The 21,843-nt window shown below is 37.6% G+C and overlaps 1 protein-coding gene across 1 annotated transcript; it reads left to right on the top strand.

Moving 5' to 3' along the window:
• The first annotated feature begins 15,350 nt into the window (after positions 1-15,350).
• On the top strand, positions 15,351-21,743 carry gla (galactosidase, alpha). Its single transcript, XM_030739534.1, has 7 exons — positions 15,351-15,674; positions 18,607-18,781; positions 19,895-20,069; positions 20,207-20,298; positions 20,390-20,551; positions 20,860-21,057; positions 21,250-21,743. Exons 1-7 carry the CDS (start codon positions 15,514-15,516, stop codon positions 21,577-21,579), a joined length of 1,293 nt encoding a protein of 430 aa, XP_030595394.1. The 5' UTR covers positions 15,351-15,513; the 3' UTR covers positions 21,580-21,743.
• The last annotated feature ends 100 nt before the right edge of the window (positions 21,744-21,843 follow it).

The raw sequence follows: 21,843 nt of genomic DNA, 5'->3' as shown, positions 1-21,843 counted from the left end.
TAGTTTTATCACATCAGATGAATTATGATGCCCTTGCAAAAATTGCCTTCTAATCTACAAAAAAAAAAATGATTAGGGAAAAAACTCACAAATTCAGAAAGAAAAACAGAATTCTGAGTGTAATGGCGGTCACAACCTTTAGTATCTGTCAGATAATTAAAGAGCTGTGAGCAGGCTTTGTTTTAACCTACCAACCCCTCATTAGCATTTAATATGAAAAGAACTAAGCATTGAAATTTTAGCATTAGATTTTAACCTATTAGAAATCCATTCTAATAGGTTAAAATCTCATTTGAATCCAATTATGCCTTTGCCATTTGATTCAAGTGTTGTGAAGCTTACCAGCCAAGTGCAACAGGGGTAATGAGCTAAAGCCTCGATTTTCACAGTCTGTAAACAATAGGGGGGGATGGGGGAGCATGGCTGTGGAATTGCAATCATGGGATCTCCTGAATGCACAGTGATCGTGCCTTGTTACCATGGTGATCCTGTTCATAAAATCTTAATTCCTGCATCACACTGACCATGTTTTCCCTCTAAAGAATCATAGTGAGGCCAAATTTTCTGGCTTACTACACTATCTTTGTCCATTAAGATCACTTGTGTTGTTTTGCTGTCACAAAAGAAAGTTTCTCGTTTAACTGATGGAGAAATATGACTTTTTTTTTAAGTTTTCCATGATTCTACTGCACTTTGCATGACAAGGTGACCTGTTCTCTTTCAGGCTATTGCTTATTTCCATCACCAAATAGAGCAATATAACAATACATATCTGTGATAACAGAGAGGCAGAATGTGTGCGTGACATTATTTGTTTTTCTCCTCAAAGCAAAGAGAATAAAAGATGTGCTCTGGGCTGCAAACTCACCCAGAGAAATCAATTTGCAGGTTCATGGTTACCTGAGACATATTGAACTTCTATACAGAATAATTTCTTCAGGTAACACAAAAGCAGTGTCTCAAAGAAAACACAAGCTGAATTTTTCAAACTCAGATGAAAAATTGAACAGAAAGTGCCGGCCAAAAAGCTTGAAAGTGAGTCCATGCTCTCAGGTTACTGTACACCTGGAGTACATTAAAACTTTAAGGTCTTAGTCCAATATACAAGTGTAAGCTTTCAAGCTCCAAACTGCTTGGTACATGGTTAGTCTGGCATAAGAAAGCACCTGGGGCATTTTTGGCACCACAGTTTATCACTATGTGAAAAGGTCAAGATTGCATCCATTACATAGATGCTACATATAAACCATGAAAGATGCTTTTGAACTGGTCAGAAGGTTGACTTTACTCTCACTTTATGCATTGCAAGAGGCCTTTTTTGTTTATTGTCCAGGGCTCCTGTTGTACTTAAAAAAAATCTACCTTGCAATCATAAATAACCTGCAGAGTTTATTGACTCTATAAAGTCAGAAAACAACCAAACAAAGGTCACTCAGTGTGGACTTACACAGCAAAATCGGTGAAGTAAAGCACAATGAGTGGCAGTGATGGAGGACTAAAAAAAAACAGCTCGCAGCTATTCGTGCAGTGGCTGAGAAAAACAGCTCACGCTGGAACAACACCTTTTGACATGACTGCTTTATAAATGTGTTTTTCTGTAAGTGCTAATGAACTCCAGTTCAAACACAAAAAAAAAGTGCTACACTTCACAACATTTTCTTTATTAGTCCGATTAGTCACCAAATGAGAAAAGTGTGCATTACTGTAAATAATTTTACATATTGGTTCAAACCTGCCGACCAGCTGGGTTCTTTCTCTGTGACTGTTTCATGTTCTCCCTGTACCTGTGTGAGTTATCTCCAGTCACTCCAGCTTCCCCCTGCAGTCCATAAACATGCATGTTAGCTTAATGGGTGATTCTAAACTTGCCACAGGTGTGGATGTGAGTGTGAGGTGTGAATGTGTGGTTGTAATCTCTCTGTTAGCCCTGCAATAGATAGCAATAGCATATTGTCCAGAGTGTAACCTGCATGTCACCCAATTCCAACTGGGATAGGCTACCCCCCATGCCGAAACTGTGAATTGGATAAATGCTTAAGAAACTGGATGGATGTATGCGTAGGCAAACTGAGAAGACGAAATACGATTAAAGGGTCACAAAGGCTAATATGTTTTATCCTTGGAGGGTAGCATGAATGTTTTCAGCCTCCTAAAATTTCATTACAATTTTCAAAATATTTCAAACAAAACTTTTCACTTTTCACACGTTACATGGCAAGCTATTCCATCTGCAACAAGCTTGTCTGCTACTTCCTCGCTGTGGTTAAGCATCCAGCAACAGTGAAGAAACAAGTAAAGAGCATTTGCTTGCACTCTCATGAGAGGGACTGGACAAGATCAGACTGCCATTCCCCTTGAAACTAAAATCAAAGAGGTACCCAGTGTGATAAAATGTGCACAGATAATATGTTTCCCTTGGGACTGCGGACACATCAAGTGGAAATCATAAATGGTCAATCCATCAAGTAGATGCTGCTGGTAGCTCCAGATGGAAAGTCCGATGATCACCAGCGTATTTAAGGTTCATCATCTGAGCACAATAATATCAGGACAAAATTTCAAGGCAATCCATTCAGTAGCTGTCTAGACATCTGAGTCTGGACCAAAATGGTACTTTATCCAAGTCACATTGCAAAAATCGATCACTTCCCAATCGATACAAAAATAAAAACAAAGGTACTCAGTACTGACCTAAATCCCCCTGCCATCATTTGGTTTGCATCTAATTACTAAATTAGGTGAAGTGACCTATTCCTTATATGGAATAATGTGTTCCAGATGGAAAGCCTAAAAAAACATTTTTACCAGACTAAAAGCAATACACCACAGACATGACAAATGCCGCAGAATAAGACTGATACAGACATCAATTAGACAGTTTCAAAGTTATTTAAATTAATGTCTCCAGTACAAAGCAGAACAAATAACTGATCTCATCCAAAAATGCATTACCACACAACAGACATTCTATCTAATTACTGTTAAAAACATGCATCATGAGGAATCCTTAAAGGTTGGATTATCCTTGGCAGGTCATCAGCATTTCTGCAAAAGAAACTGAAGCTAAGGTCAGCCTTTGTGTACTCCCTGACTATTTAAGGTCTGCAAACTGAATCTTATATTGATTCTACTATTAAAATTGATTTTCTCAATATATACCGAAGTACCCTCCACACAGATGCTCTAATTCTCTCTACTGGGGTTGCCTCTCCTAAGACCATTAATAATAATACTTCAGATGTAATCATTAGGAGACTACTATTGAGCAACAGTCTCACATTGGTGAAAGAGTAAAATCATAATATGGCACATAATTCTGACAGCAGAAATGCAACAAATGTTTATTATCCTTAAAAAGTAAATATATTGGAAAGGACCAAACTAGAGGAACAGGGCACTTCTTTCGATTCAACCCTTTAGCTATAAGGCACTGAATAATGTGTTTGGTGAATAATTTATTAAGGCTTATTGATTTTTTTTAAAAAAAAGAAGAAAATGCCTAAACATCTGCAGGTGAGCAGAAACTAAATGTCACAACACTCAGAAATCAAAGTCAAAATAATGTTTAACATCAAATTATTAATCAGCGAAAGACTGAATATTAGTAAGAGGGGAAAAAACTGTGTAATGAGCTATTTAATGAATACATGCCATCTTTTCACTTTGCTCCAGAGGTCTTAATCTGCTGGAATACAGAACATGCAGTTACATTGTCCCCTGCTGAGAGTGGAGAGATTTAATCTGATTCCTAAAGGACCAAGAAATCCATCTTTGCACTGTGTGCTTACATCTATGACATTCTTGGAAAAGCAAATGAAATATTCCCGATGGCATTTCATGAATGCAGCAGCATACTGAGCGAGTGGATTTAACCATACAGAATATAAGATTGTTGGAATATATATATATATATATGACATAACGACTTTCTAATTGCATTTTGACTTGTAATAATGAAGCACTAAATTGTATGAAGAATCTAATTAAAGATATCTACAATTCGGTTGGATAACCATACAACTTAGTGGTTCATTCTTTCTAATCACATGGTAATTATAGATATCCTAAATTAAAAAACTGACTAAATACTGAAGTACATTTTTAACTGTAGGCTGGAAGATTTTTGCCACTGCAACATCCTGTCATCTCTCAACTATCCAATCCAGTAAAGGAAAAATTGGCTAAACAATGCGCACATGTGCTTTTCAGACAACTAATGAGTGATTATATAAATTTTTCTAGATATCTTTAAAAGACTTTTATATTGAATAGAAATTAAGATAACATACACTAAGCTGAGATATAATTCTGACTGGACAACTTGTGATTATGACAAATCAAAATGCATCTGCAGATCTTTAAATTGCCAACAGACCCCAAATTTTTGGATTTAAGAATGTCATTGCTATTTGAAAACAACTGCTTGTTTGTTTGTTTTTTAATATAACATTAAAATGGATGGAAATGCTGTAAATACAAAAAATACAGTAATTATTAATAATAAATCTGTAAGAATTTTAAATTGTTAATTTTCCACCGATCTTTCGCAACATCTGCGCACATAGGCGTAGGAACCAGGGGGGATGGAGGGGACGTGTCCCCCCCAATACTGGAGACAGGCGCATTTGTCCCAACCAAAAATTACACAGCAGAGGAGAAAAATACTTGAGTTTGAAATCTTTAACTCGCGTGCTTTTATTTTTGAAGGCACAACATTCACCCCCCCCCCCCCCTCCTCTGAACGGCTCTGAGTGTTTGGGAGGTAGGAGACAGCGGCAGGAGTCAGAAACTCTTGAATGAGGTACAACAGTCTATCGGGATCGTTGCCATGAACAGAGCCGGACTGAGGTATAGGCGACGTATGCGGCTACCACCACCAGGGGGCCCCCAAGCTCACATACATTTGTCATGAAACTTTATGCTAGTGCACTGGTAACATTTGTCTATGCACTGGTAACAATTATCTGCGCACTGGTAACATTTATCTGTGCACTGATAACAATTATCTGTGCACTGATGACAATAATCTGTGCACTGGTAACATTTATCTGTGCACTGATTACAATTATCTGTGCACTGTATCTATGCACTGGTAATATTTGTGTGTGCTCTGGTAACAATTATCTATGCATTGTTAACATTTATCTATGCACTGGTAACATTTATCTGTGCACTGATAACAATTATCTGTGCACTGGTAACATTTATCTGTGCACTGATAACAATTATCTGTGCACTGTAACTATACATTGGTAAGATTTATGTGTGCAATGGTAACAATTATCTATACATTTGTAACAGTTATCTATGCACTGGTAACATTTATGTGTGTACTGGTAACAATTATCTGTGCACTGGTAACATTTATCTGTGCATTGGTAACAATTATCTGTGCACTGGTAACATTTATCTGTGCACTGGTAACATTTATCTGTGCATTGGTAACAAATATCTGTGCACTGGTAACATTTATCTGTGCACTGGTAACATTTATCTGTGAACTGGTAACAATTATCTGTGCACTGGTAACATTTATCTGTGCACTGGTAACAATTATCTGTGCACTGGTAACATTTATCTGTGCACTGGTAACATTTATCTGTGCATTGTTAACAATTATCTGTGCACTGGTAACATTTATCTGTGCACTGGTAACATTTACCTGTGCACTGGTAACAATTATCTGTGCATTGTTAACATTTATCTGTGCACTGGTAACATTTATCTGTGCACTGGTAACATTTATCTGTGCATTGTTAAGAATTATCTGTGCACTGGTAACATTTATCTGTGCACTGGTAACATTTTGTCCCCTTAGAATTATAAGGTTCTATCTACGTTCTGACCAGTTTTGAGATATTGAGCTTTAAAGTTTTTGCACTCTGTATAGCAAAAATTACACATGGAATAAGTCTTGTTCACACATGATTATGAAACACACCCTATATGTATTCTAAATCAGTAATATCAAAATCGTATTAAATGTGCAAATGTTTTTTTTTTTTTGAACAAGTATAATGCAGATAGAACCTTATAATTCTAAAAACTCCTTTTTTGTTTGGAATTATAAGGTTCTATCTGCATTATACTTGTTCAAAAAAAAACATTTGCACATTTAATAGGATTTTGATATTACTGATTTAGAATCAGTAAATCAGTAATACTGATTTTGATATTACTGATTTTGATATTACTGATTTAGAATCAGTAAATCAGTAATACTGATTTTGATATTACTATGATATTACTATGATAATACATATTACTATGATAATATTACTATATTACTAAATCAGTAATATCAAAATCCTATTAAATGTGCAAATGGGGTTTGTTTTTTTTTGAACAAGTATAATGCAGATAGAACCTTCTAATTCTAAAAACTCCTTTTTTGTTTGGAATTATAAGGTTCTATCTGCAAAATGTGATAACTACTACTGATTTTCAAGGAATGAAAAATAGTTAACTTATAGTAAGTTTTAAACCATAAGATTATAGATATAATAGAGTGTCCACAAGTATGGTTAAATCAAATTTAATGAATTCTGTGACTTTTTTAAAATTTCTTCTTTCATGGCAAACTGTTTTTACGGACACATTTCCCTTCCCTTTATTTGAAGAAGATGATGCTTGACAAAGTTTTATCTTTGAATGTTTCAATGCTACAAAATCTCCATCCATCCATTCTCTTCCGCTTATTCTGTTCAGGGTCGGGGGGGGGGGGGGGGGGGGGGGCTATCACAGCTGACATAGGGTGAGAAGCACAATACACCCTGTATAGGTCGCCAGCCTGTCGCAGGGCCAACACAGAGAGACAGACAACTATTCACACCTATGGTCAATTTAGAGTGACCAATTAACCTAACCCCAGTAACTGCGTGGCTTTGGACTGTGGGAGGAAACCCACACAGACATGAGGAAACATGCAAACTCCACACAGAGAGACCCGGGCCAAGGTGGAATTGAACCCAGACCTAGATGTCAATCTAGCTGTGAGGCAGTAGTGTTAACCACCATGCCGCCTTGCTGCACAACATCTATTACACAATTTTAAAATTGTACAATTTAAAAAAAAATAAAATAAAAAAAATCAAACTTTTCATTAAACTCATGTTAGCAGACTGAGCCCTCTTTTTTCCCATCCTTTATTTTTCCAAAGTTTTCTTAAGATAACTCAACATATAATTATATGAAAACCAACAAGTAAAAATAAAATTTATAATAAATAAATAGAACAAAATAAACATTTGATATAAATTTAGGAGGCGTATACTTTGACATATAAACAAACCCAAATTTCAATGAAATTTGTACAGAGAGTCAAACAAATTCTGGATAATTTACCACAATGTTTTTTAGCCTAGATCTTTTTAAATTTTACAAGCTGCAATCTACCTGAAAAAGCATTCTTTAAAATTCTGAATTATGAGTCCATGTCCACTGAGTACAAAAATCCAAATAAAAACTCATCCCACTTAAAAGGCAGATTTTTTAAACTTGGATCTTTAGTTAAAATCATTCTGCTATAAAAATGTCACTGACAATGAACTGTTTTCTTTCGGTTGTATTTATTCAGTTTTCTTTGCCGTCCCTTTTCTGGTGTTTTTTTCTTTTACTTGCTCTTCTGGAGTTTGATGACAGAAATAAAAATAGACAGAGCTCATTAGCATGGTACCACTGCTAGGTCATAGAATATATTAAAATCTGAAGTCATTCTTCAATCAATAATATTTTATACGTGAGGTAACTTATATTATGACTTTTGACTATTCTCAATATTACCAACTACATTGTTTGTTTTTTTATGTTAGCACTGACCACAGACAAACAATACAAAACTAGTGTTAGCCCGCTAGCTTCGTAGCTAACATTGCAAAGAAACAGCTCAGTGCAATCAAAAAAAAAAAATCAAAAGTTAAGAATTTTCCTGCCATTAGTACTTCTGTCTGTTGTCAACTCATTTTTGAAATCCTCAAGCTTTAGATGTCTTGTAAACACCCCCAGCTTACCATGAAACATTTTCTCTATAGCATCTCCTCTGCTCCTTTGCTTGAAATTGGGCACCAACATTACAAAAAAGAAGCAGCCTGATTGGCTCTCTTGTGAACATTTCAAGTGCCTATTGGTTCACAGATAGAACCTTATAGTACCAAGTTAAAGCTTGATTTTGCAGATAGAACCTTATTATTTTGTGAATAAAACGCCAAAAAATATATATATTTGAAAAAAATCTCTTACATATTGTTAATAAGTGGTCAGCAAATAAGTATATGACAATAACTCAGTTTCGTCAAAAATGTCAGAACCTTATAATTCTAAGGGAACGATTTATCCGTGTATTGGTAACATTTCTCTGTGCACTGGTAACATTTATCTGTGCATTGGTAACAATTATCTGTGCACTGGTATTATTTATCTGTGCACTGGTAACATTTATCTGTGCACTGGTAACAATTATCTGTGCACTGGTAACATTTATCTGTGCATTGTTAACATTTATCTGTGCACTGGTAACGTTTATCTGTGCACTGTTCACTGGTAACAATTATCTCTGCACTGGTAACGTTTATCTGTGCATTGTTAACATTTATCTGTGCACTGTTCACTGGTAACATTTATCTGTGCATTGGTAACAATTATCTGTGCACTGGTAACGTTTATCTGTGCACTGGTAACATTTATCTGTGCACTGGCAACATTTATCTGTGCACTGGTAACATTTATCTGTGCATTGTTAACATTTATCTGTGCACTGGTAACATTTATGTGTGCATTGGTAACATTTATGTGTGCACTGGTAACATTTATCTGTGCATTGGTAACTATGCACTGGTAACAGTTATCTATGCACTGGTAACATTTATCTGTGATCAAGCCAGTTTGCCCATGTCCTATGATTATAAAACATATATGTAAATTATACATGCAATCATATCAGTGTATACAACACTATTTTTCCAAGAAACATTTGAAAAATAAGAAAGTAAAAGATCAAATAGTATTTTTTTAATGCTTTTCTCAGAGTATTTATGGATCTGTCAGGTTTCCGATATGTGTCCCCCCCAATAGGAAACTCATTCCTACACCCCTATCTGCGCATGTGTTCCAATGGCAACCTGTGTTTCTGTGGCAAGAGACTGACATCCCCCATCCACCACTGGACCTGGAGAGAGCAATTCATGCTTTCATCAACAGTTGTCTGGACTATTGCAACTCGCTTTATGTGGGATGTGAACAGCGTCTTTCCAATCACCTACAACTAGTTCAAAATGCAGCAGCACAGCTGTTGACAGGCACCAAACGGCGTGATCACACTTTTAGCCTCTCTACACTGGCTTCCTATTGCTTGTCAAATCCTGTTTAAAATACTATTTCTGGTTTTTGAGAGTCTAAACAGATTAGCACCTGTTTATTTAACTGAATTGTTGAGGCCCTACATCCCGATAAGAGAATTGAGGTCCTCCGATCAAAAGCTATTGACCAGATACAAATCTAATTTGAAGAGTAGAGGGGATAGAGCCTTTGCTGTGGTTGCCCCTAAACTCTGGAATGACCTCCCTCTCCACATAAGAGAAGTTCATTCCCCTACTACTTTTAAAAAAACTTGTGCTTGTGCATTTCAGACTGGTAGATAGATCTTCTTGGCATTACTATTGGCACTACTATTACAGTCCTTCATTGTTTATTGCATTGTTTATGGTTTTTATTGTGTTTTTTTTTTGTTTTATGTTCTTTTGTTTTATATTATTTTATTTGTTGTTTTATTTGTTTTATGCCCTGTGAAGCACTTTGGTCAACGGCTGTTGTTTTAATGTGCTATACAAATAAACTGATTGATTGATTCATTCATTCATTGATTCATTGATTGATTCATTAATTGATCATTAGGAAAACCCTTTTCCAAACAGCTGAAAACTATGGAGAGCCGTTTATATTATTCCATGAAATAAATAAAATATTTGTAAAATAAATTTTTATTATTATTTTATTTTATTTTAATTTATTTCAAGATTTATTTATTTATTTATCTATTTATTTATTTATTTATTTCATAATGGAGTTTTATTTTGTAAAGCCATTTTACATATTTCAGTGACTTTTATTATTTAACCCCGTTTTTCATTTGAAGCTCTTTTTATTTCATCTTCTTATATAAAAATGGGGGGGCGGAGTTTTATCATTATTTACAAAACAAAAGTGTCACAAAATAAAACTCCTTTATGAAATAAATAAATATATAAATAAATTGATAAATAAATAAATAGATAAATAAATAATCTTGAAATAAATTAAAATAAAATAATAATAAAAAATAATAATGAAAATTAATTTTAAAAATATTTTATTTTATTTCATTGGGATATTTGTTCATTTCATGGAATATTTATTAATAATTTATCAATAGCAGTATTTATTTATTTATTTATTCATTTATTTCATTTTGAATGAAATGGCTCTCCATAGAAAACTGTTGTGTGGATTTAAGAAACATGAAATATAAACTTAGCACAAAAAAATACATCAATTTGTGCTTTGGAAGTGGAGAGGATGGAATGGCCTACCTGCCAACCTGACCTCAACCCCATTGAATACTTGTGGGATCATCTTGTGCAGCTTGTTTGTGCCAGATTGACAAAATGCTGTTTGAAGAATGGGATGCCATCCCACAGCAGTGTGTGACCAAGCTGGTGTGGCACCATTTGAGGTGAAATAAACAAGCTTTCCAACCGTATATGAATTTTTGCCAAGAAGCATTGTTACAACAAAGAAGTAATCAACCAAACAGACCAAAACACAAATTCCCTTACTTTTTGTGCTAAGTTTTGTTAGCTGACTGCCTCCACCATTAGATATTTGCAGCTTCATAATGTCTGGCAAAGAAATGAAGGCCTGCCAATGCTGGAAAGTACCAAAAAGCAGAAGATTTCAAAAAACATGTGAACTACTCCACCGGTAAGAGGACAACTACTCCAAAGTCACTAGTTTGAGAAACAGATGGCTCACAGGTGCTCAGCTCTCAACTTTATTTCAATAAGAAGAGATCATTTGGAAGAAAAGAACAATTTGTTGCAAAAATGAAGCATCGTGAAGCAACATCATAGTGCAAAATCCCAGATAAAGGCAGGATATAGTCACAGACCCCCTGGAGTCTAGAAGCTGATGGTGGAACAGAGTAAGCAGATGGTTGATGGAGACTTTGAATGAGATGCCCTGGGCAACCCGGATGAGGTGGAGATGGGGAGGAAAAGAAGTGCACAACAAACTGCCTGAAAGGGGGAGTGACAGATCTTGAAGAATCTCAATGGGACTAGGGGCTGATTGGCTTGAAGAGCACATGAAAATAGATTATGGGACAAGAGTAATGACATTGAAATTTTGACTGAGGTGAATTTGACAGAGAGAGAGAAAAGAAAATAGAGAAGCCAGAATAGCACATGCCATCAAAAGGAATACATACAAAACATGAAAACAGACTTTCCTAATTGAACTAATTCTCAGTTATAATGAGCTGTTGTGTGAACAGCTTGACTTATGGTAAATATGGAGCCATCTGACAGGAGCCTCCTGGGAACCTACTACGTGAGGAGTTCCAAGCATGTACCACAGGAAGGAGGCCCTGACGTGGACCCAGGACACACTGGAGAGATTACATCTCTCAGCTGACTTGGGAATGCCTTGGTGTTCTCCTTGAAGAGCTGGAGGGGTTGGCCGGGGAGAGGAAGGTGTCTTCAACAAAAAATCATTATTTCTATCCTTGTTGGTTTTAAAATATATTTTCAACCAATTTTTACACTTGTTTGATTAATAAAAGTATGGGTTTTCATGAAGTCTGACGTCACATGAGACTAAGAACGAAGCAGCTCTACAAACCACAGAAAACCAACGTAAATCCTCTCATCATTAAACAGGGGAGTTTCATGCTGAAAATAATCTTTAGTTCACTACCAAAATGCATGCACAAGTGATTTGAATTTTACTAACATAACCAAGCTGAAAAACGCCGTCAATAAATTGACTAATTTATGGGTCATAAGTTTGCTGCTAAAGGTTATTAACACAGTCCAACGAGGACCTAATTAAAGTAGCAACATCAGCACATGTAGGCTCTTTCCCCTGTGACACTGGCATGAACTTAAGCACCTAATTACACAACAACAAATTATTCCCCAGCGAGGATATGTGAGCCATACAGTGTTAGTCGTCGTATATATGGAAGCACAACTTTTTGATGGCATTTACTTGCACTGCCACCTGTCCCCATAGAAATCAATACAGTAATGAAACTCAGTGGTGAGAAGGCACACTGTAACACAGCTTTGCCTTTTATTTTATCCCCCTACACTTCATAACAAAGTTGCCAACATAAGTCAGCCATGACAGTCTCTTCAATTATGTGACAGTGGGGAAGAAAGGAACATGATGGATTGGTGTCAAAGCTCCGGGGAGCCATATACGACAGACAACAAGCACATATGTCAACAATCTCGGTTAACCACTGTAAAGATAGAGGCATGCTCCTCTTTTATGTAGCCCTGTGAAGAAAAAACAACAGCAACAACAGTCTCCATCACAACTGTGGGCGACATCCCATTTTTACAAGAAGAAAACTGTGTATTCAGATGAGCTGGATTGGCCCATCCATCAGCAGGGAGGGGAGTCAAATTGAAATCTGACATTTAGAGCCTCAACGCGTTTGCTCACTGGCTCTGATATGAACTATAGCATGTGACAAATTGTTTGTATCAGGCCTGTCCCAGGGTGAAGCCTCTGATAATGTTTAGGGTTGAAATAGGCACCCTTGACATTTCACTGAAAGGTCATGTTTTGTGTTCATTAATGCTCCCTTTTTACATGCACCCAGCAGTGGGGGAGGGTGGTGGTGGTGGTGGTGGTGGTGGGGTGTATTGTCATAATCTGGGTGTGTGCCAACTCAGGGATGCTGCTTCATTTGTTCAGACTCCTCTCAATATCAGGACGCAAGGAGTCATGAGCAACAAAGACAGACTGTCAGGAGCAAAATCACGGGGGGTATTGGGGGGTTACTGAGGCAGTCTGCTGATTCTAATTATGTCACCTCTCCTTTGCAACTCTGTGCAAATCCCCCAAAATAACTGATCTGACTGACAAATAAACCAGTTGTAGCTGTCCCTTAAATTGCTGCAAAGTACTATGATTGGTGCAAGACTCATCAGTCTCTCTGCATGTGTGAGACAATTTCAGAAATAAATATATCCAGGATTAATTTGATTCTATACAGGGGTGTCCATTTACCTCTAAATTAAGAAAGCTACCTGCAATCCACTTAATGGCAGTGGCAGACAAATTAGTATCTCGCATCCATAGTTAAAAAACAATTTGAAGCGACATCGATGTGTACAAAGTCGGCATTACTGCTGATGCTGTGTGAGGCATTTTTGATTAGGCAGGCTCCCCAGGGAACAATATGATAAACCGGTCCTTTTTTCTTTTAATAGTGTCTGTTGGAAAGCAGATACAAGTTTCAGGTGAACTTTTTTATTTATTTAAAAAGATCTCCTATTTTTAAACATGGGCACGAGGTGATGCTTCCCTGTATTAATCTCCCCTTTACTTGCCTAATAAAAATTAAGCATGTATATAAAGTCTTTCTGAGGCCCTTTATCTATTGCTCTCAGCAAGACCAGATTACCAACCAGACCTCTGAGGTTTAATATGTGACAAATAATTTGATGTCACTCACCGGCAAAAATCTTTCTCCAAATTTGATGATTTAATTTTTTTAAAACTCACACTTATGTTGAGACAATCACTTTAATCATTAAACTAAAATAAGTTGACAACAGAATAAATTCATTATATCAATTTAATAATTTTACTGAACTTAATCTAAAGTAAAATAATATCTTAGTATAGTGTTTTGTTTTAACAAGTTGAACTGGCATGGATAACATAATGTTATCCCTGCATATTCTGCAAATATTCCAAAAAGCTTCTTGTAAAGTCAGGAACACCTGGCTTTTTTCGTCTTCGAGTAACATAATGTTTCAGTGGGGTTGAGCTCAGGTGACCGTGAAAGAAACTCCATGGCAGTCAACACTCCTTGATGTTTTTTGGTCTTCAAGTATTCTTGCAAAGCTTCGAGGTATGTTTGGGCTCTTTATCCTTCCTCGGTATGACTCCTTCTCCACAAAGATGCAAGCCAGAAAAGATACTATATCTCTGGAGTGCTGCTTCTCCTTGGACACAGTGGAGTGGAAACAGTTGATAACATTCTCATACTTGACCATGTATTGCTGTGGGGTTGATACTCTTTCACGTACTACTTATTCCCACTGCCACAATGCTACTTAAAAAAGCAATATCCTGCTGGAAACCTGATGCGCAGTCATACTATAACAGGTGTACGATTGCTATGAGGTGAATTACTTGAACGAGTTTCTTAAAGGATCAAGTCCACTTGATCTTAAGTGTACTGAAAACTATCAACTTCAAAGAAATAAAACTTGAAAAAAAAATTATGTTAGAAGTTGATTAACTGCAACTTTTTGAAACGGGAATTTGCCCTACAACATCAAATCACCTATATGCATTTATCTCTGTTAAACATATTGATGGAAACTGAAATTCTATTTCAAGTAATGCATGTTTTAAGAAATGTAGGATTCAGACAGGCATTTGAAATGAGATACTGAACATATAAGTGTATCTTTAAAAGGTTTTGTAGACTGCATCTGTTTTAAACTGTGTTCTAAACTTGTGGAGAGTGCCTTATTAACTGCTCTTGATATATCTTGAAAAAGGAATCAAATAATTTCATTATTTAATCTCATGGTTTAACACAGAGTTAAAGAAACAAGACACAAGGGTGAGCAGATGACAGACGAGTTATATGGCGGTAGAACTAGTTGCCTATGTCTGATGTAAGATCTAACACATTATTTACAGTAATTTGAACCAAAAATATTAACTGTATATTTGTAGTTTAGTTAGTTATGTAAGTAATATCGCGATATCGTTCAGTCTTTTGAAATATCTAGTTTTAATTTATTTCTATTTCAGTCAAATAAAATGTTTCTCACACGCAGTTTTATAATAGTTATAATAGTTCAGTTTATAATAGGTTAATGTGTACTACATTTACTAATTCCTAATCTACCTGATTGTTGCTGCTATTTTTGTATTCTGGAGAATCACAAGACACAGTCACCTGTCGCTTCACCTGACTTCTCGTACTTTTCCTTATTTCTGCCGTGAACCGCCCTCGCTCATCGTTTCCAGTAAGGCTATTGGACGGTAACGGACGCATTTTAATTCTATTGGTCCAGAATTGTGTCATTCATCCAGGGGAGGCGGGCTGGTTGCCTTTGGCACGAGGAAATGAGTAGCGAAACAACAACAGTCGCTCTTTACCGGTGTGTGTACAAGTGTCCAGCTGCACCTCTAAGCTGGTTTGCCAACCGCCAGTAAAACAAGAAGAAGAAGAAGAAGAAGAAGAAGAAGAAGAAGAAGAAGGGTCGAGCTGAAAAGTAAAAAATGAGCAGGGCTACGTGTCTTCTCGCGATTATGAGCTTAATGAGTCCTGCTGCTGAAGCGCTGGACAACGGGCTGGCGTTGAAACCAACTATGGGCTGGCTGCACTGGGAGAGGTTCATGTGTAATATCGATTGTGATACGGACCCTGATAACTGCATCAGGTAAGGGGGGGTGATCAGCACAGCCTGATGTGTTTGGGTGCTAAAGCAAAGCACTTGCCTAAAAGTTCCAGTTAAAACTTAATCTCTACATCTCCCTGAAGCACATTAGCATACCTCACGTAAGAAGCAGCATTGATTACCGGAAGTGGCGTTTGCATTTGCCCAGGCACTCAGGTAACTTGAGAGGAGAAAAAAATGCTTATGAAAAATAATAAACAGGCCATCACCCTGTTTATTACATCTTTAATCTGCCTTGAAAATGTGAGATTTTTATTGAAGTACAGAGGAACTCGTTATGAAAGGCTGTCATAAGAATAAGAGCAGGAACACGTGGTTGTAATGGCTGTTGACAGCTGATTAAGTTTCCCTTTCTTTGTTCTTTGGATTCAGGCATTGGGGGGACGTTGATGTGTGAGATATTGCTGTCAGCAAGTATTGTGATTAGATGATTTGCAAAGGACGCAACATAAAAGTCATTTCTTGTTAAATTCCACATGAGAAATATGTAAGGTAGCATATTTACACAGGTGGACTGGATTGGTTGTTATAAAAATAACACAAATATAAATGCAAAACAAAGCCTTAAAAAAAGATAAAACTTGCAGATACACTGTAGAAAGAGATCATGTTTGCTATCAGTCAGGATGATTATTTCTTCTTCAATTAAATAATAGTTTTGCAATCCATACTTATTTTACACAGAACAAGAAAATGCAACAAGTCCTCTGATTTGATTAGCTGAACCAAAAACTGTTTGGTTTGCTTAAGAAATTATGTTATTCCTTATTTTTCATCATATATGTCCAAACCCTTGACTGGTACTGTGTGTGTGTGTGTGTGTGTGTGTGTGTGTGTGTGTGTGTGTGTGTGTATATATATATATATATATATATATATATTGAGTATGTGTGTGTCTCTAAGCCTTTAAAGGAGAATATGGTGGCTGCAATGAAGAAAAGCGAGTATATCAACGTTCAAAGAACTCGGGTTTACACTGCTTTGATGCAGCGTTTCCTGCTGCACTAAACAGATGTTCTGATGGTGTACATGTTAAAAATGAATGTTAGTAAAAATTCAGTGTCCAGCCCAACAGCCTCAGTTTTACTGGCCCATGTATATTTTTACTGGCCTGCGAAAATAAAAAGTTTTATTTTTATATTTTAAAATATGAATACAATTTATATATAAATGTATGTATGTTTATAGTAATCTTGCATTGAGATAAATGTGGTCTAATATACCCCATGCCCCCCCCTTCAGATTCACCCCTGCATGTATCACTGCCATATAAAGGAGGTTGGCTGCCGTCAGCCTTCAGTGAGCTGCCTAATTTAAACATCGTATCAGACTAAGTTAACAGTTTATCTGCACATTTTATTGTAACTTCTGTAGCTTTTCTGTAGATTTTTCACTGTGTTAAACAAACAGTGGTGGATGGGAGCAGCTACAAAGTTCACTTTTCTTCACATTGACGTTTGTTGATCAGGTGCTTTGATGAAGGACTTCCCCGAGCTTTTTCCTAGTGAAGGTTTTAATGGCGATTACAGGAACAAGTGCTGCTACTGACACTAGAAAAATGTTTTGTTCATTTCTGCCCAAGCTCACCATTTCGGTAGCGACTCCATTTCCCCACACCTTCGGAGCTGGTGTTGCATAATCAGTCATTTTGGTGAGAAAACTTGGACTGGATGGGCTTAATGTCGTAATGCCTTTAATTCATACACGTGGCATTTCTCTTGTAGGTCTGTTTTTAGTCACAAATGTGGGTAAATCGCTCACACACGGCAAAAACTGAGCCCTGCAGAATTTAAACAAAACACTTTTTATAATCGAGTTATTCAAGCTACCCGATGAATTGTTGCAGCCTTTTGGCTCATAAATCATGCTTATGAGCCAAAAGCTCAGGCTTAGACTGCTCCAGACAATTTTTAATTTTCTTTCATTCTTTTTAATGAGAGGACAGACCCTATTATGGTCATTTCATACACAGCAGCACCACCCATCTGCTGTTCAAACCTTCTGTTTGCAAGGGTGGGTCAATCAGCACAAATGGAAGGTGTTCTCAAAGGATCGAGGAGCTAGAACAGCTGATTTCAGACAGAATGAACTGAGTGGCTTTAGCGAGGCTCAATATAAGATAAGGATTACCGTGGTCACCAGCATAGCATTAAATGTCTGCTGAATGAATCTTTCTGTCATCAGCAACCTGGCATTGACTCTTAGAATATCTCCTTCAGCATGCATTATACGCTATATTACCAAAATTATTTGCTTGTCTGCCTTCACACACAAATGAACTTAAGTGACATCCCATTCTTAATCCATTGGGTTTAAATGAAATAAACCCCCTTTGCAGCTATAAAAGCTTCAACTCTTCTGGGAAGGCTTTCTCAGAATTTGAATTTGGGAATTTTTCACCATTCTTCCAGAAGTGCATTTGTAAGTTCAGACCCTGATGTTGGACGAGAAGGCCTGGGTCACAGCCTCCCCTTTAATTCATTCCAAAGGTGTTCTGTCAGGTTGAGGTCAGGACTCTATGCAGGCCAGTCAAGTTCTTCCACACCAAACTCGCTCATCCATGTGTTCATGGACCTTGCTTTGTGCACTGGTGCACAATCATGTTGGAACAGGAAGTGGCCACAAATTTGGGAGCAAGAAATTGTCCAAAATGTCTTGATATGCTGTTATGAGAGTGACACATTTTTTCACAAATGTTTGTAGAAGCAGTCTGCATGCCTAGGTGCTTGGTTTTTTACAACTGTGGCCATGGAAGTGATTGGAACACCTGGATTCAGTGATTTGGATGGGTGAATGAATACTTTTGGCAATATAGCGTATTTGTGTGTGCCAAATTTCCATTAAACATGACATTGCACACTGGCATCTAACTGCTACTATCAGCTCCACCTGTCTCCTCCTGTTCCCTTGGCAGTGAGCGTCTGTACATGCAGATGGCAGATGTGATGGTGAAGGAGGGCTGGAAAGAGGCCGGTTACGAGTACGTCTGCATCGATGACTGTTGGCCCTCCCACCAGCGTGATGCCCAGGGCCGCCTGCAGGCAGACCCCAAACGATTCCCAGGAGGCATCAAGAAACTGGCCGACTATGTGAGTATTAGATATAAAAAGGAATGAAGCGTCTGGATGTGAATGTAGTATTAATGCCATAATTCCTCTGTGGACATCAAACAGAAGGAGGTTCAGAGAGACTCAGTAAAAATGAGAAACACTTTACTAGCTAGAAGAAGCCAAATGAAACTGTGAGAGGATACAACTGCTTCCAGTTTTTTGGCAGCAATATGAATAATATACACAGTTAAAGAAGGATAAACCATGTTATGTTCAACACACTGCTGTGATTTTATGTTATGCAGTATTATCTGTTTAAAATTTCAAATGTCAAAAAGTTTTTGAAGCCCTGATTAAATATCTCTAGAAATAAAAGTGATTACACGGTCAGCTTATGCATTCATTTTACATCCATCCAAGCTGACCTGCAGGTATTTACATAATGAAGGGGGAAAGGACCAGATGTGGAACCCAGGTCTCAAATTACCTACCCAGTACAGCACCTGGAGCAAGGGGAGATGTGCAGGCATATATAGTCTTGGATAGGACTGTGCTGCCGTTCACCCTCTTTGCTGCAGACTCACAATAGAAAGGAGCTGGAAGCCATTATGACAGGAGGATTCCGGCGTATAAGGCTTCATGTATAAAAAAGACAGCTAAAAAGTAATGTTCAGCAGGAAAGGAATATATTTAGGCCCACTCAGGCAGACTTGTGTCTTGTATTAAAAGCATCAATTTTTCAGCTGTGCAACATTGCCACCTACTGGAACAAATACATCACCTGCTCAGAAAGTTTATGCTTGTAAGCTGAAAAAAGCTTCTTTTTTTTTCAGTAATGTAGCCCCTTTAAATGATTTAATTTTTGAGCATTTTACCCAGTGAAAACCACTTGCTACAGTCTGTGCAATCCAAGAACTGAATTTTTCATTGCTCTGTTTTAAAGGAGGCCTTCCATAAATATGCAGATTACTTATTTCTCTCTAGTTTCATTTGCATTGCTGCAACATTTTAACCAGAAATGTGAGATTTTATGGCCACCAGCACTCATATGACCCTGAATTGGACAAGCAAAAGAAAATGGATGGCACTGGTGCCCCTATTTGACATTCAGTGAGGTGAATCAATAAATATTTTATATTTTTATGCATTTAGGTCCACTCTAAGGGCCTGAAACTGGGTATCTATGCAGATGTGGGAGAAAAAACCTGTGCTGGATATCCTGGAAGCCTGGGTTACTACGAGACAGATGCCCAGACTTTTGCTGACTGGGATGTGGATCTGCTCAAATTTGATGGTTGCAATATGGTTCTGACTTTGCTCGGAGAAGGTGAGTTTTTAAGAGTTGCAGTGCCAGTGTTCACATATGGTGCAGATGTATTTCCTGATTACTGCTAGTTCACCTCACTTAACAAGGACAATTTAAGCTGGTCAAAGGGTTAACTGCCAAATATTTGCTGTTTTAAGGCTACATAAACATGTCGAAAGCACTGAACAACACTGGAAAGTATATCCTGTACTCTTGTGAGTGGCCATTGTACGAGTGGCCTTTACGCCAGGTGAGAACCTGCCTTAATGTGACTGAAGACAATGATCCAAAAATAAACAGTGTGTATTACTCACAAAAAAGGAGTATTTCTGTGCCTTCAGCCTAACTACACTGCCATCCGTGAGACTTGTAACCACTGGCGCAATTTCGGTGACGTGTTTGACTCATGGACTTCTGTCAAATCCATCCTGGACTGGACTGCTCTTCATCAGGACCTCATCGTCCCTGCAGCTGGACCTGGGGGCTGGAACGACCCTGATATGGTACTTTGTTCTGCTGGAGGTCTCGGACATCCTGCCTTTTGACTTTGAACTAACCACAGAACCAGTGGTTTTACTCTCACAAATGTGCTTATTTTGCGTTTTTGGTGAGCTGTACGAGTAAGACCCCTCTAACATTTTTACATCATTCTTTGTGCAAACCACACAAAGGAAATAATAGTGTAAATTTGTGAGTTTAACAGGTATGTTGATTTTGCTACATCAGCTGTGTTCATCTTCTCATCTAATGCTAATAGTAGGTTGTGGACACACTTGTGAATTTAGATATTTAATGAGTTTTATTTCTCTAGCTCATAATTGGGAACTTTGGCTTGAGTCACGACCAGCAGGAATCTCAGATGGCATTATGGGCCATCATGGCAGCTCCTCTGCTCATGTCCAATGATCTTAGAGACATTTGTCCTCGCTCCAAGGAGCTCCTGCAGAACAGACGCATCGTAGACATCAACCAGGACTCAATGGGAAAGCAGGGATCCCGCACTGCTAAGGTGTGTGTGAGACAAAGTATAATCATCTTCTGCATTTGTGGTTCATGTGGTTTAGAAATGCTAAATGCTTTGTGATCAGCTTGGCAGGCTCTCTGGCATTCAGTGCAACTGAAATGTGGATAACAGCAGTCAAAAGTACACACAAAAAAAAAACTGTACTAGTAATCAGTAAAACTTCCACTTATTCTACAGGTGGACAGTTTTGAAGTGTGGGAGAGGCCTCTGTCTAACAACCGTCTGGCTATTGCTGTGATGAACATGCAGGAGATTGGCGGCCCTCGAGGGTTCAACATCAAGGCTGTCCCCGGTTGGAAGATCTGTGATCCGCAGTGTAATGTCACACAGATCCTGCCTCAGTACAAGGAGATGGGAGTTCAGAATCAACACAGCAAAATAATTGTAGCTGTCAACCCTTCAGGCACAGCTCTGCTGACTGTCACTCCCATCAGCAGTGACTCCACGAGGCTTTACAAGCTCATCTGGAAGGGTACATCTGTCAAACGAAAGCACACTATTTTGTAGTCCTTAGGTGGTTATTAAATGCACTTTAGATCTGTACAATATTTAAATTGTCTGGGGAAAAAAAAAAAATTTTTTTTTTTTTTTTTTAAATCTTATGTAAAACTGAGTGCATACATGTTTGCTTGATGCAGCCTGGAAACTGATTACTCTGTCACATTTATGTCCAATAAATTGAATGCTTGCTGTTAACAGTCTAGACCACTGAAAGGTTAATTTACCGTAAGAGACAAAGTTTGAATATAGGACCTCATGGAAAAATATTTT

Source organism: Archocentrus centrarchus, chromosome 10 (genome assembly GCF_007364275.1).
Source record: "Archocentrus centrarchus isolate MPI-CPG fArcCen1 chromosome 10, fArcCen1, whole genome shotgun sequence".
NCBI lineage: Eukaryota > Metazoa > Chordata > Actinopteri > Cichliformes > Cichlidae > Archocentrus > Archocentrus centrarchus.
Note: the sequence above shows the minus strand (reverse complement) of the source record. Positions and strands in the feature narration are given on the sequence as shown.